Source organism: Panthera uncia, chromosome B1 (genome assembly GCF_023721935.1).
Source record: "Panthera uncia isolate 11264 chromosome B1, Puncia_PCG_1.0, whole genome shotgun sequence".
In the NCBI taxonomy this organism is placed as follows: domain Eukaryota; kingdom Metazoa; phylum Chordata; class Mammalia; order Carnivora; family Felidae; genus Panthera; species Panthera uncia.
In genome coordinates, this window is record NC_064811.1 from 39,546,231 (window position 1) to 39,557,471 (window position 11,241).

At 41.3% G+C, this 11,241-nt stretch overlaps 1 protein-coding gene and 1 pseudogene across 2 annotated transcripts in view; one reads left to right on the forward strand and one right to left on the reverse strand.

The window, feature by feature from the left end:
- The window catches only part of TXK (TXK tyrosine kinase), a 61,838-nt gene that overhangs the window by 40,754 nt on the left and 9,843 nt on the right, over positions 1-11,241 (reverse strand). Inside the window, exons 2-3 of one of the 2 annotated variants that reach the window (XM_049632016.1) lie at positions 1,561-1,615; positions 444-546 (exon numbers count right to left, since the gene is read on the reverse strand). In XM_049632016.1, the coding sequence (XP_049487973.1) occupies positions 444-546; positions 1,561-1,615 (158 nt within the window). Of the gene's footprint in view, positions 1-443; positions 547-1,560; positions 7,446-11,241 lie in introns of those variants that run through there. The other variant, XM_049632017.1, reaches the window with a different exon arrangement.
- On the forward strand, positions 9,958-11,202 carry LOC125923517 (ATP synthase F(0) complex subunit C2, mitochondrial-like; annotated as a pseudogene).

Genomic DNA, 11,241 nt, shown 5'->3' on the forward strand with positions numbered 1-11,241 from the left:
TTAAGCCACAATTCTTAAAATTTGAATTCCACCCCAATAGTTCCACTTTGTTTATGGGTTTTTCTCTCTTGAAAAAAAGAAAAACAGCCCTTCCGTTTCACATGCTATAACCTTGTGTTTGGATTTATCACACTGCTTAAGAACGCTATTTCCCCCAACACCGAACGAAAAATTAATCCTGGGTTCACAAACGGCAGTAGCCAGAACATGTTTTTCCCCATTCACCGTCCAGTTTCAAGCTCTGCAGAAACATAGCTGCGTAGGCTATTTTAACTGGTCTTTTTTCCTTTGGCTTTCTTCTAAGACATTCACTCATGAAGCACTTGTTACGTGCTGAGCACTATACTAGATTCTGGGCATGGCAGCAAACAGTGTCTTGAGGACCATGGACCCTGAAACGCAAGCTTCCTCTCTTCCTTCTCCCTCAGCAAGATGATACTCACTCGCTTCTTACTTGGCAATTCGCTGAACCACAGCCTGCGACGCGGAGTGTATCTTTCTGAAAATTCTTCATCTTTGCTTAGGCTTATTTGTGTTCTTACTTGTCTGAGATTGAAAAACAACCAAGTTACAAATGATTGTTTGCATTCAGGTGATATTCACTAGATTTTTCTCAAAATTAGTAGGAAACTCCAGGTCTTTTTGCAACTTTTTTCTTACTTAGAAGACTTCCCAGCTCCATTTCCATGGGCGAGTGACTACCTCTCAGAACCTCATTTTCCTTATTGAGCTAGAGACGCTAAAAGCAAAAAGAGTTGCTATAGAATAAAACTGAAGAAAGCAGAGTCTGGTGCATATTAAGGACATAAGAAGACAATCGTGATAATGAAAAACTTACTCCGCATCAGGCACAGTGTTTATCATTTTACACGCATTACCTCATTTGATGGTATGCATTGTTCTAAACAGACACGGTGCTATGATTAAGAACAGGAGTTTGGATCCCAGCTTTACCATTTCATAGTGTGGCCTTGGGGAACCAACAGAATCTCTCTAAGCCTCAATTCCCTCATCTGTAAAACGGAGATTGTAAAAACTATAGGTGTTTTGGAGAGTTACTTGAGCTAATAAATGCAAACCTCTTAGCACAGTCTGACATAGAGGACCTCCCATTAAATGCTAGCTATTACTATTATTAACCTACCTTAGGTTTATTCTATACAATAGAATAAAAGCATCAAAGCATAAGACACCCTGATCATTTTGGGGAGATAGTCAAATAAATAAGACAAGATTCTTGTCCTTAATGTGTAAAAATTACAGAGTAGAACACAGGTATGTAAACAGCATACACGAAATAAATATTCAGTATGGAACCAAGGCATGCTGTGGGAACGCAAGGGAAGGAGCCACTAAAGTCAAAGGGATCCAGGACGGATCATGGAAGACCCAAAATTGGAGTTGTTCCTTTACATCAGCGGGCACTCAACGGGGAGGAAATGGGAGAGGGGTTTCCCAGGCAAAGGGAACAGCAGATACAAAGAGACAAGGAGACTTAATAGACAATAAAGAAACAGAATGAGTTAATTTCCAAGAAGTTGCTCCCAGAAGTAGACTTACCGCTTCTGCACGGAACAGCAGCAACAGCAACAGAAAATCGACTGGATGGTATTATCTGAAAAGCAGATCATTGTGAGACAGCCCTTAGTCCATGATATTGAATAGATGAATCAGGTGGAGGAAATTCCCAAGGGCAGGAAGGATATGAATTATTATAATGCATGTGCTAAGTCTTGACTATGCCCTCCTTTACTAGTGGAAGGGTGAGAAACTGTCACTAAAGCAAAAAAGAAGTTACTGGCACCCTGGCCAGTGTGGTTTCCCTTCTCAGGCTCTTCTCCCCGTTCTGGTTTATGCATTTCCTCAGTCTGTGAATGATAAGTGACCACTGTATTCTACTTGATCAGGCTAATGACAGCTAATAAGTGTAAAAAAAGAATGATTCAAAAAGCAGTGTTCTCCTAGAAAATATTAGCAGGGATTTTTCAATCAGATCCATCACATTTCTTTTAAAAATAGTTTTTAATAGTTTATTATTTAATATCTTATGTCCATGGAACCTAAATTTCCCAGTCATCTCCTTCTCACATTGACACCTTAAAATGAAGTATTAAAGAGCAGAATATGTTAGACATGAGTTTTGAGGTTAGACAGACCTGGGTTTGAACCCTCACTGTGGGGCTGATTATATCTGGGATGAGTCCCTTTGTTTACTCTTCTAAGTCTTTGCTTTCCTGTCTGCAAAACCAAGATAATCATACCTAACCCCTTTGAGAAAGCTTACAAGGCAGAGGTTAATCTCTAACTGTGGGTTTGGGGAAGTTACTGAACCGTTCTTTGCTTAAGTTTCCTCATCTGCAAGAATACTCAGCATGAAAAACCTACTGTGAGGATTAATTGAATCCATTAATTGAATTGATTGAATTGAATCAATTCATGGAAAGCACCTGGAACAATGCCAGGTATATAGGAAGAGGGTAATCGAGAAGATCTATTATTACTATAGGGTTGTTGAGAAGATTAAAGTAGCCATCATCCTGGGAAAATAGACAAGGGGTACAAATAGAAGACACCCAGTATAGTCTACCCCCCAGCATCTGCTCTGTGCCCCCAGAACAGGGGATGCAATGGGGTCCCATAAGTCATCATGTTATCTCCAGGTGATGTCAGCGCGGTCATATTTCCACCCGAAACTTAGCACGCTAACCATTAGGATTCTTTTTTTTTTTTTTCCAATTTTTTTTAATGTTTATTTTTGAGAGAGAGACAGAGAACATGGGTGGGGGAGGGGCAGAGAGAGGGAGACACAGTGTCTGAAGAAGGCTCCAAGCTCCGAGCTGTCAGCACAGAGCCCAACAGGGGGCTCAAACCCATAAACCATGAGATCATGACCTGAGCTAAAGTTGGACACTTAACCAACTGAGCTACCCAGGTGCCTCAACCATCAGGACTCTTTAAGTGAGGTAGGGAACAAAATAAGGAGAGAAGAAGAGTAACATAAAACACAGCTGCTACAATTCCCACATCTATGGTTGTGCTGTCCTAAGTTGATCGTAGATACCCCCTATCACCATCCATTCCATGTTTCCCTTTGCCTCAGTCAACACTTTGGCTGAAATAGGTACTTTATCTGATGGAATAACCCAAATGTTCATTCCTGTGGGACTTGGGTCCTTAGTTGGTCTTGTCTTTATGGGCTGTTATAATTCTCCAATGACCAGGAATACTATGAATATTGGGAAATGACACTAGTAAATTCCTTGAGTTTTGAAGTCCTCTTTGTCTTCTCTGTGAAGCACCAACCCAATTTCTTCCTGGTAGTCAGGATATTCATCTCAGCTACATTGACCCCTTTCTATGCCTATCAATTCCGTGACACGAGGAATCCCAAAGTGCCAGAGGGCAGTCTCAACTTTCAGGGTTCCCTAAGAAAGAGATGCTTCTCTTGGGCACTGAAATCTCCAAACCCACCAACTCAAGATCACAGATAAAGAGAACAATATTCCAGTGGGTTATTAGGTGAAATGGCGAAAAGGGCCACTCATACCCCCCTCCTTACTTCCCTGACTCATGCATCCTGGCTACACATTTGTTGTGATTTAAGACATTTATTGCACCCTATAGGATACCACTCCAACATTGTAAGATGTTATCTTCCAGATGTCAGAGTAACTGGCCCTTTAGTAGGCCATTCCTCTGTCCCATAAGCCAGCTGCTTCTGAATCATGGGACATGACGCTTAAGATTATGCAGAGCACCACTGAGCTAATGCAAACAAAACTGACAAAAGGCAGCAGAGTATGTTAGACATGGATCATTTTCTGGACCTCTGATTTTATCTTTCCATTCTGTCCTCATTCCAAGAGTTTCAGCCATAATCCTCTCCCCCAGATCTTGTCACAAATCTCCTGACCTTGTTCTTTCCATGTTCCTGACTAGTTTTCTGCCATTGCCCATTAGTTATTGCAGATCAGTGTCTCATACTATCTCTTCCTAATGAAGTAAACAAATGGATGTACTTTTTGAAGTGCTCGGAGGATTGTATTTCAGCACTATCTTTCAGGAGTCCTCTGAACGTGGCTATAGCACAACGGCTGTTTATTTCCCCTTTCATATATGCTTAGGATGCAGATCTATCTAGAAGTAAGTCTTGATGACTACCTCCTCTAGGGGCCTCTCATGTGATTGAAGGAGAAGCAGAAAGAACAGGTACTATGTAAATATAAGTCATGAAGCTATCTTGAGCCTTCTGGATCTACTGGGGCCGACTTGCAAATATATCACTTCCATATTATGATGGAATGTGAGGCTATTCATGCCTAACTTTATGGTTCAATGAATCAGATGACACTAAGCTCATGATAGGCAGTTTGAATCACCTAAATATCTCATGATCCATGGTTGACTGTTCAGTCTTCACCAGGAGCAAGCCAGCAGCTATTTTCTTTCTTTTTTAAAAAAAATTTTTATGTTTATTTATTTTTGAGAGAAAGAGAGACAGAGTGCAAGGGGGAAGGTGCAGAGAAAGAGGGAGACACAGAATCTGAAGTAGGCTCCAGGCTTTGAGCTGTCAGCACAGAGCCCGACATGGGGCTTGAACCCACAGACCACGAGATCATGACCAGAGCTGAAGTCAGAAGCTTAATCGACTGAGCCACCCAGGCGCCCCTAGTCAGCAGCTATTTTCAAATTAAAAATCAGCACAGTGTCAAGGCATTGCTCCAAACCCCTGGGGGATTGCTGATTTTCATCCTGAGACTTTACAGAAGCTCCATATAGCTAGCATTTTGCACTGCATTCCAGGCTACTGCCAATGATAATTCAAGTAACTGATAATTGACTTATTTCCCCCAGCTATAAGGCTATCCTTGGACCTCTAAATATATGACCAAATAAATCTCAGATCCAATTTTGACTCTTTCCTGGAGCCACTTCTCATATCTATTACTGTATTAGGGTTCCAATATGAAACATAAGATATTTAAATTAGAATAATTTTAGTAGTGTTCATTCACAAAGTCACTAATTACAAAGGTGTGGATGGGAGTAAGGGAACTATAAAGGATGTACAGGAAACTGGGTCCAACAGTACTGGAACTGTCACCAACCCTAGGTGCAAAAGGACCAGGAAAAGTGAGAGAGATTTAAGTACAACAGAGACCTCTTTGACTGGGGCAATGATCTGCTGTTGAGGGACATATCCAGCTCAAAGCAACCTCACCACAACTTCCTTCCATTAGTGTAATCCAACCAGAAACTGGGGCTTGGAAGCATATTGATCCAACCTCTACAGAATACGTTTCCAGGATAAAGTGCAAGGTGAAGAATGAATACCAAGAAGTTGGGCTCCCTGAGCCATCATAAAGGCTGGCCACCATATTTAATCCCTAGAGATCATCCTTCCAGGGTAATAAGGTGGATAAGAATAAGGATATTCAATACAGTAATAGGTATATATTAGCCCCCTTTCCTTTCACAGAATTTGACCTTCCAAACCTAGATTCATGCATTAGTTGTTTGCCTTTCTCTGATTTGGACATTACCATTACTCGGTCTTTGGGCTCCTGACACTTTGTGGTCCAGTGGTAACCATTTCATTTCACCATGGTGACATAGTTCCAGTCCAAGACCAGGCAAAAACTCATCTTTGCTCCCACTGCTATTTTATCACTCACTCCCAACTTAATAACTTTCTCTCTTCCTTTGCCTGCACCCAGAAACCATCCATTTTCCAAGGACCATTCCAACGTTCACTTCTAGACACTATAATAAAATAAATTAGTGAGTCCCCCAAATCTGCATTATATTGTGTATTAATAGGATTTTGCATTTCAACTGCTTCTGACTGTCAATTTCCTGGCAGTGTCTGCATGAACAAATGGCCAAAAACACTCCTGAGAAAGAAGGTACTTTAGCACGTGGGGGCTATCTGTCTGTCTGCTGGCAGGACTAGGTCTAATTTACATCCTTGCCAATTGATTCCAGTGTTGTTTTAGAGCCCCATGTAGGTCTATATCTATCCAGGCCAAGAGATGAAAAGTCAAATGTAGCTTATACAAATGAGTGAATAGGTCAGAGTATGGTTTAGAAAGTGGCAAAAACTGTGGTCCCACGTAGAGGTATTCGTTTTCAAAATTTTTAAAATGCTCCTTCCCTCACCTGCATCACCTGTTTCCCCTCCCCACTGGATCACTGCCATTAGCATACAAATATACCATTATTTTCCCCATTAAAAACAAAAGAAATTACCCTTGATCTTCTTTCCTTGACCAGCTTTGCTCCCCATTTACAGTATAATCTAGACATGAGTAGTCTTCACTTATTGCTTTCAATTCTTCTCCTCTCATTTTCTCTTAACCATTCCAACCAAGCGTTTGTCCCCACCACCTCCCCAAACCTTCTCTTGTTAGGGTCATGGGATACAGGTGCACACCCCTGTATCCCATGGTTAATTCTATATCCTCTTACTTGGCCTCTCCACAGCATTCAATACTCTTCTCTGGCTTTTCTTTCTTCTCTATTTCACGGTTTTCTTCTCTCCCTCTCCAACCTCTTAGACTGGGGCCAAGGATAGCCTACCTCAAAGCATTTGATCTCTTCTTTTCTCGGTCTCATCCAATCATTTGATTGATTGTCTCATTCCTTTCTGTGTCTTAAAAACCATCTATCTGCTGATGACATCCAAATGTATACCTCCACCCAGTTCCAGTGAGAATTCCAGACTTGCATACCCAAATGCATTCTCAAATTCTCCATTTGGATGCCTAGTGGACACTTCCAATTCACATAAGGAAATCTGACCTCCTTCTCTTCCTTCCTCCCCAGACTTGCTACACTCATTCTCTCCATCTCGTCAATAGCAATTCCATTTTTCCAGTTGCTCAGGTCAATGATCTTGGAGTTGTCTTTGATTCTTCTCTTTCTCTCACATCCCAGTCCAATTTGTCAGAAAGCATTCTGACTCTGCCTTAAACATGTATCCAAGAGTTTCAGTTTGGGATGATGAAAATGTGCTGGAGATGGACAGTGGGGAGGGATGGTTGTATGATAATTCAAATGCACTTAATGCCACTGGACTGTACACTTACAGTTAAACTGGTAAATTTTATCTTATGTATATTTCACGATGGTTAAAAACTCACTCAGACACACACACACACACACACACACACACACAGAATCTTACTGCTTTCCCCCACCCTTCTGTTACTACCATGGACTAAGCCACCATCATTCATCTAGATTATATCAACAGCCTTCTGACTTCTTCCTGCCTCTACCCAAAACTCCCTATAGTTTCTTCTCAGCATAGCAGCCAGAGTAATTAATTTAAAACCTGAGTTGGGGGCACTTGGGTGGCTCAGTCAGTTAAGCATCCAACTTCAACTCAAGTCATGATCTCACGGTTTGTGAGTTTGAGCCCCACATCAGGCTCTGTGTTGACAGCCCAGAGCCTGGAGCCTGCTTCGGATTCTGTGTCTCCCTCTTTCTTTGCCCCTTCCCCACTTGCATGCTGTCTCTCCTTCTCTCTCAAAAATAAGTAAACATTAAAAAATTAAAAAAAAATTTTTTTAATGTTTATTCATTTTTGAGAGACAGAGATAGACAGAGCATGAGCAGGGGAGGGGCAGAGAGAGAGGGAGACACAGAATCCGAAGCAGGCTCCAGGCTCTGAGCTGTCAGCACAGAGCATGACGCGGGGCTCGAACTCACAAACCGTGAGATCATGACCTGAGCTGAAGTTGGACGCTTGTCCGACTGAGCCACCCAGGCGCCCCAAAAACATTTTTAATAAATAAAATAAAACCTGAGTTGGATCATTTTGCTCCTTGTCTCCAAACCCCACAATGGCTCCCCATTTCACCAACAGTGATAGCCAAATTTCTCACACTAGCCTATAAAACCCTCCAAGATCTGGCCTCCTTATTGCCTCTCACTTCTGTCCAATATGCTTTTACACATGTCACCCAGCCACATTGCCCTCCTCACTGTTTCTGAAGCGCACCAGGCCTGCTCTCTCCGTAGCTTCTATGCTTGTGTTCCACTCTCCCCTCCAGGTGTCAACATTCTTTTTTCAAATAATTTTAAAATTGAAGTATAGTTGACATAAAATATTATATTAGTTTCGGGTATACAACATAGTGATTCAACAATGACACACATTATGTAATGTTCACCACAATAAGTGTAGTTACCATCCGTCACCATACAAAGGTAGTACAATATTATTGACTATATTCCCTATGGTGTACTTTTCATCCCTGTGACTTACTACTTTTATAACTGAAAGTTTATACCTCTTAATCCCCTTCACCTGCTTTGCCCATCCCCCCCCCCATCTCCCTCCCTTCTGGCAACTAGTAGTTTGTTCTCTGTATTTATGAGTCTGTTTCTGTTTTTGTTTGTTCATCTGTTTTTTAGATTCTACCTGTAAGTGAAATCATATGGTATTTGTCTTTTCTGTCTGACTTATATCACTTAGGTCCACCTTCTAGGTCACCCATGTTATTGTGAACACAAAGATTTCATTCTTTCTCATGGCTGAGCAATATTCCATTTTGTATATATATATTATGTATATATATATATATATATATATATATATATATATATATATAATACACACACACACACACACACACACACCACATCTTCTTTATCCAGTCACCTATCAATGGACACTTAGGTTGCGTCCATATATTGGCTATTGTAAATAATGCTGCAGTAAACATAGGGGTGCATATATCCTTTCAAATCAGTGGTTTTGTTTTCTATCAGGTAAGTACCCAGAAGTGGAATTACTGGGTCATATGGTCTAAGGAAATGACCAAAAAAAGAAAAAAAAGTAGATCACTGGAACTGTATCAAACTAAAAAGTTTTTTCACAGCAAAGGAAACCATTAACAAAATGAAAAGGTGATCTACCTTTTGAGAGAAGATTATTTGTTAATAATATATTGGATAAGGGGTTAATATCCAAAATATATTAAGAATTCATATACTCAATATCAAAAAACCCCCCCACATAATCCAATTTAAAAATTGGCAGAGGACATGGATAGGCTTTTTTCCAAAGACACATGGAAAGTTGCTCAGCATCACTAATCACCATGGAAATGCAAATCAAAACTACAATGACATATCATATCACACCTGTCAGAATGGTTAATATCAAAAAAGACAAGAAATAACAAGTGTTGGCGAGGATGTTGAGAAAAGGGACCGCTTATGCCCTGTTGGTGGGAATGTGAATTCGTGCAGCTGTTGTGGAAAACAGTATGGAGGCTTCTCAAAAAATTTAAAAAATGAAATTAACATCCAACCTTCTTAACTGTCCCCAATCCTTAAAGTCTTTGTTCAAAATCTTAACCCTCCCAATGAAGAGTAGCTTGACTAATTATTGCTGCCAACTGCACTCCCTGACTTGGGTATTTCTCACTTTATTTTTTTCTTTTCTTTTCTTTCTTTTTTTTTTATGGCATGTCTCACCTTCTAACATACTATGTGATTGACTGATTTTATTATTTTTTAATGTCTGTCTCCTCTACTCGAATATAAACAGGGATCTTTGTCTTTTCTGTTCAGTTATATCTCAAGAGGCTAGAACCGTTGTTGACATATAATATCCACTCAGTAAATATTTGTTGAGTGGATGGTACATGAATAAATTAGTTTGAAGGAGCATCAAATTATAACCTTTCCAGAACACCCACCTGTCTTTATTCAGTCCTAATGGGAAAACAAAAGCTGTATTTGAGAACAGAATAAGCAGGTACAATAGGAAGCAGTGAACAATGAGAGTGGTGACGTAGGAATAGATTATGAAAGTCCTTGAAATAAAGGAAGATAAGACCTTGAGTGTCTATGTAGTAGGAGGTCTTATTAAATACCGAAGATGAGAACAATTTGGTCACAGGCCAGAGCAAACTCTGTACTTAGTCTACAAGCCTTCGTAAGATGGTCCAGCAAGGTGAGCAATGACCATCTATGGTCTCATGTTTGTTTGTTTTTTTAATTTATATTTTAACGTTTATTTATTTTTGAGACAGAGAGAGACAGAGCATGAATGGGGGAGGGTCAGAGAGAGAGGGAGACACAGAATCTGAAACGGGCTCCAGGCTCTGAGCTGTCAGCACAGAGCCCAACGCAGGGCTCGAACTCACGGACCGCGAGATCATGACCTGAACCGAAGTCGGACGCTTAACCTACTGAGCCACCCAGGCGCCCCTGGCCTCATGTTTTAATATAAACTAAAACCGTTTAATATTGTCGAGGCCAAGAAGTGTCTATAATGGTCTCTTTACTCCTTGAATGATCACTAGCATGTTATATTATTCTCTATATTTTTCCAAATGCTGCAAACACATCAAAACTAGAATTTATAGATTAAAAAAAGGAAACCCCCAGAAAATCAGGTAGGCCTGTGGTTAGCTAGTTAAGTGCCTATTCTCGGACTGACAACTTTTTACATGTACCTGATTTTTAGTGAGAGTTGCAAAAGGCTTTTTATTTCTCTGATTCAGCCGCTGACTTCCCTTTTGCCTAACCAGAATTTTCGTCTTCCTCACGAGCCCCAACCTGTCTTCTCGGCACTGGGTGCAGATCTTCTGCCACAGGCCCTCACCCCCTGAAAATTTATGTCTGTGCAAAGCTCATCTCCACCCCCTTCCTAGTCAGGAGCACCGCTCAGCTGTTGAGCAGATCACGGTCTGCAGTGGCACTAAAACCACCGGAGACACGGACAGATGAGAGCCTCAGCAGCTGGGCAGCCCCATGTCCCCTGACCTCGCTTATTTTTAGCTGCAGCTTCCAAACCGGTGCCATTTCAAGGGACACCGACGCAGCAGCCAAGGTCACTGTGGGGCTGGGACTGCCATGGTAGGGGTGGCTGGCCCTGGGGCTGGAATTGGGACTGTGTCTGGGAGCCTCAACATTGGCTAGGCCAACAAAGCAACAGCTCTTCTCCTGTGCCATTCTGGCCTTTGCTCTCTTGGAGGCCATGGGGCTCTTTTGCCTGATGGCGGCCTTTCTCATCCTCTTCACCAGGTGACAGAACCGTCTCGACGTCCCACGGGTCTTTCTCCCATGTCTCGCCTGTCCTGTATGTTCTTTTTCCCATACCTCCCCAGGCAGCCTGAGGAAAGTGGTTGGCTCAGGGTTTGACAGAAGGAAGACAAATAAATACTGTATTAATAAGAAAGAAAGAAAGAAAGAAAGAAAGAAAGAAAGAAAGAAAGAAAG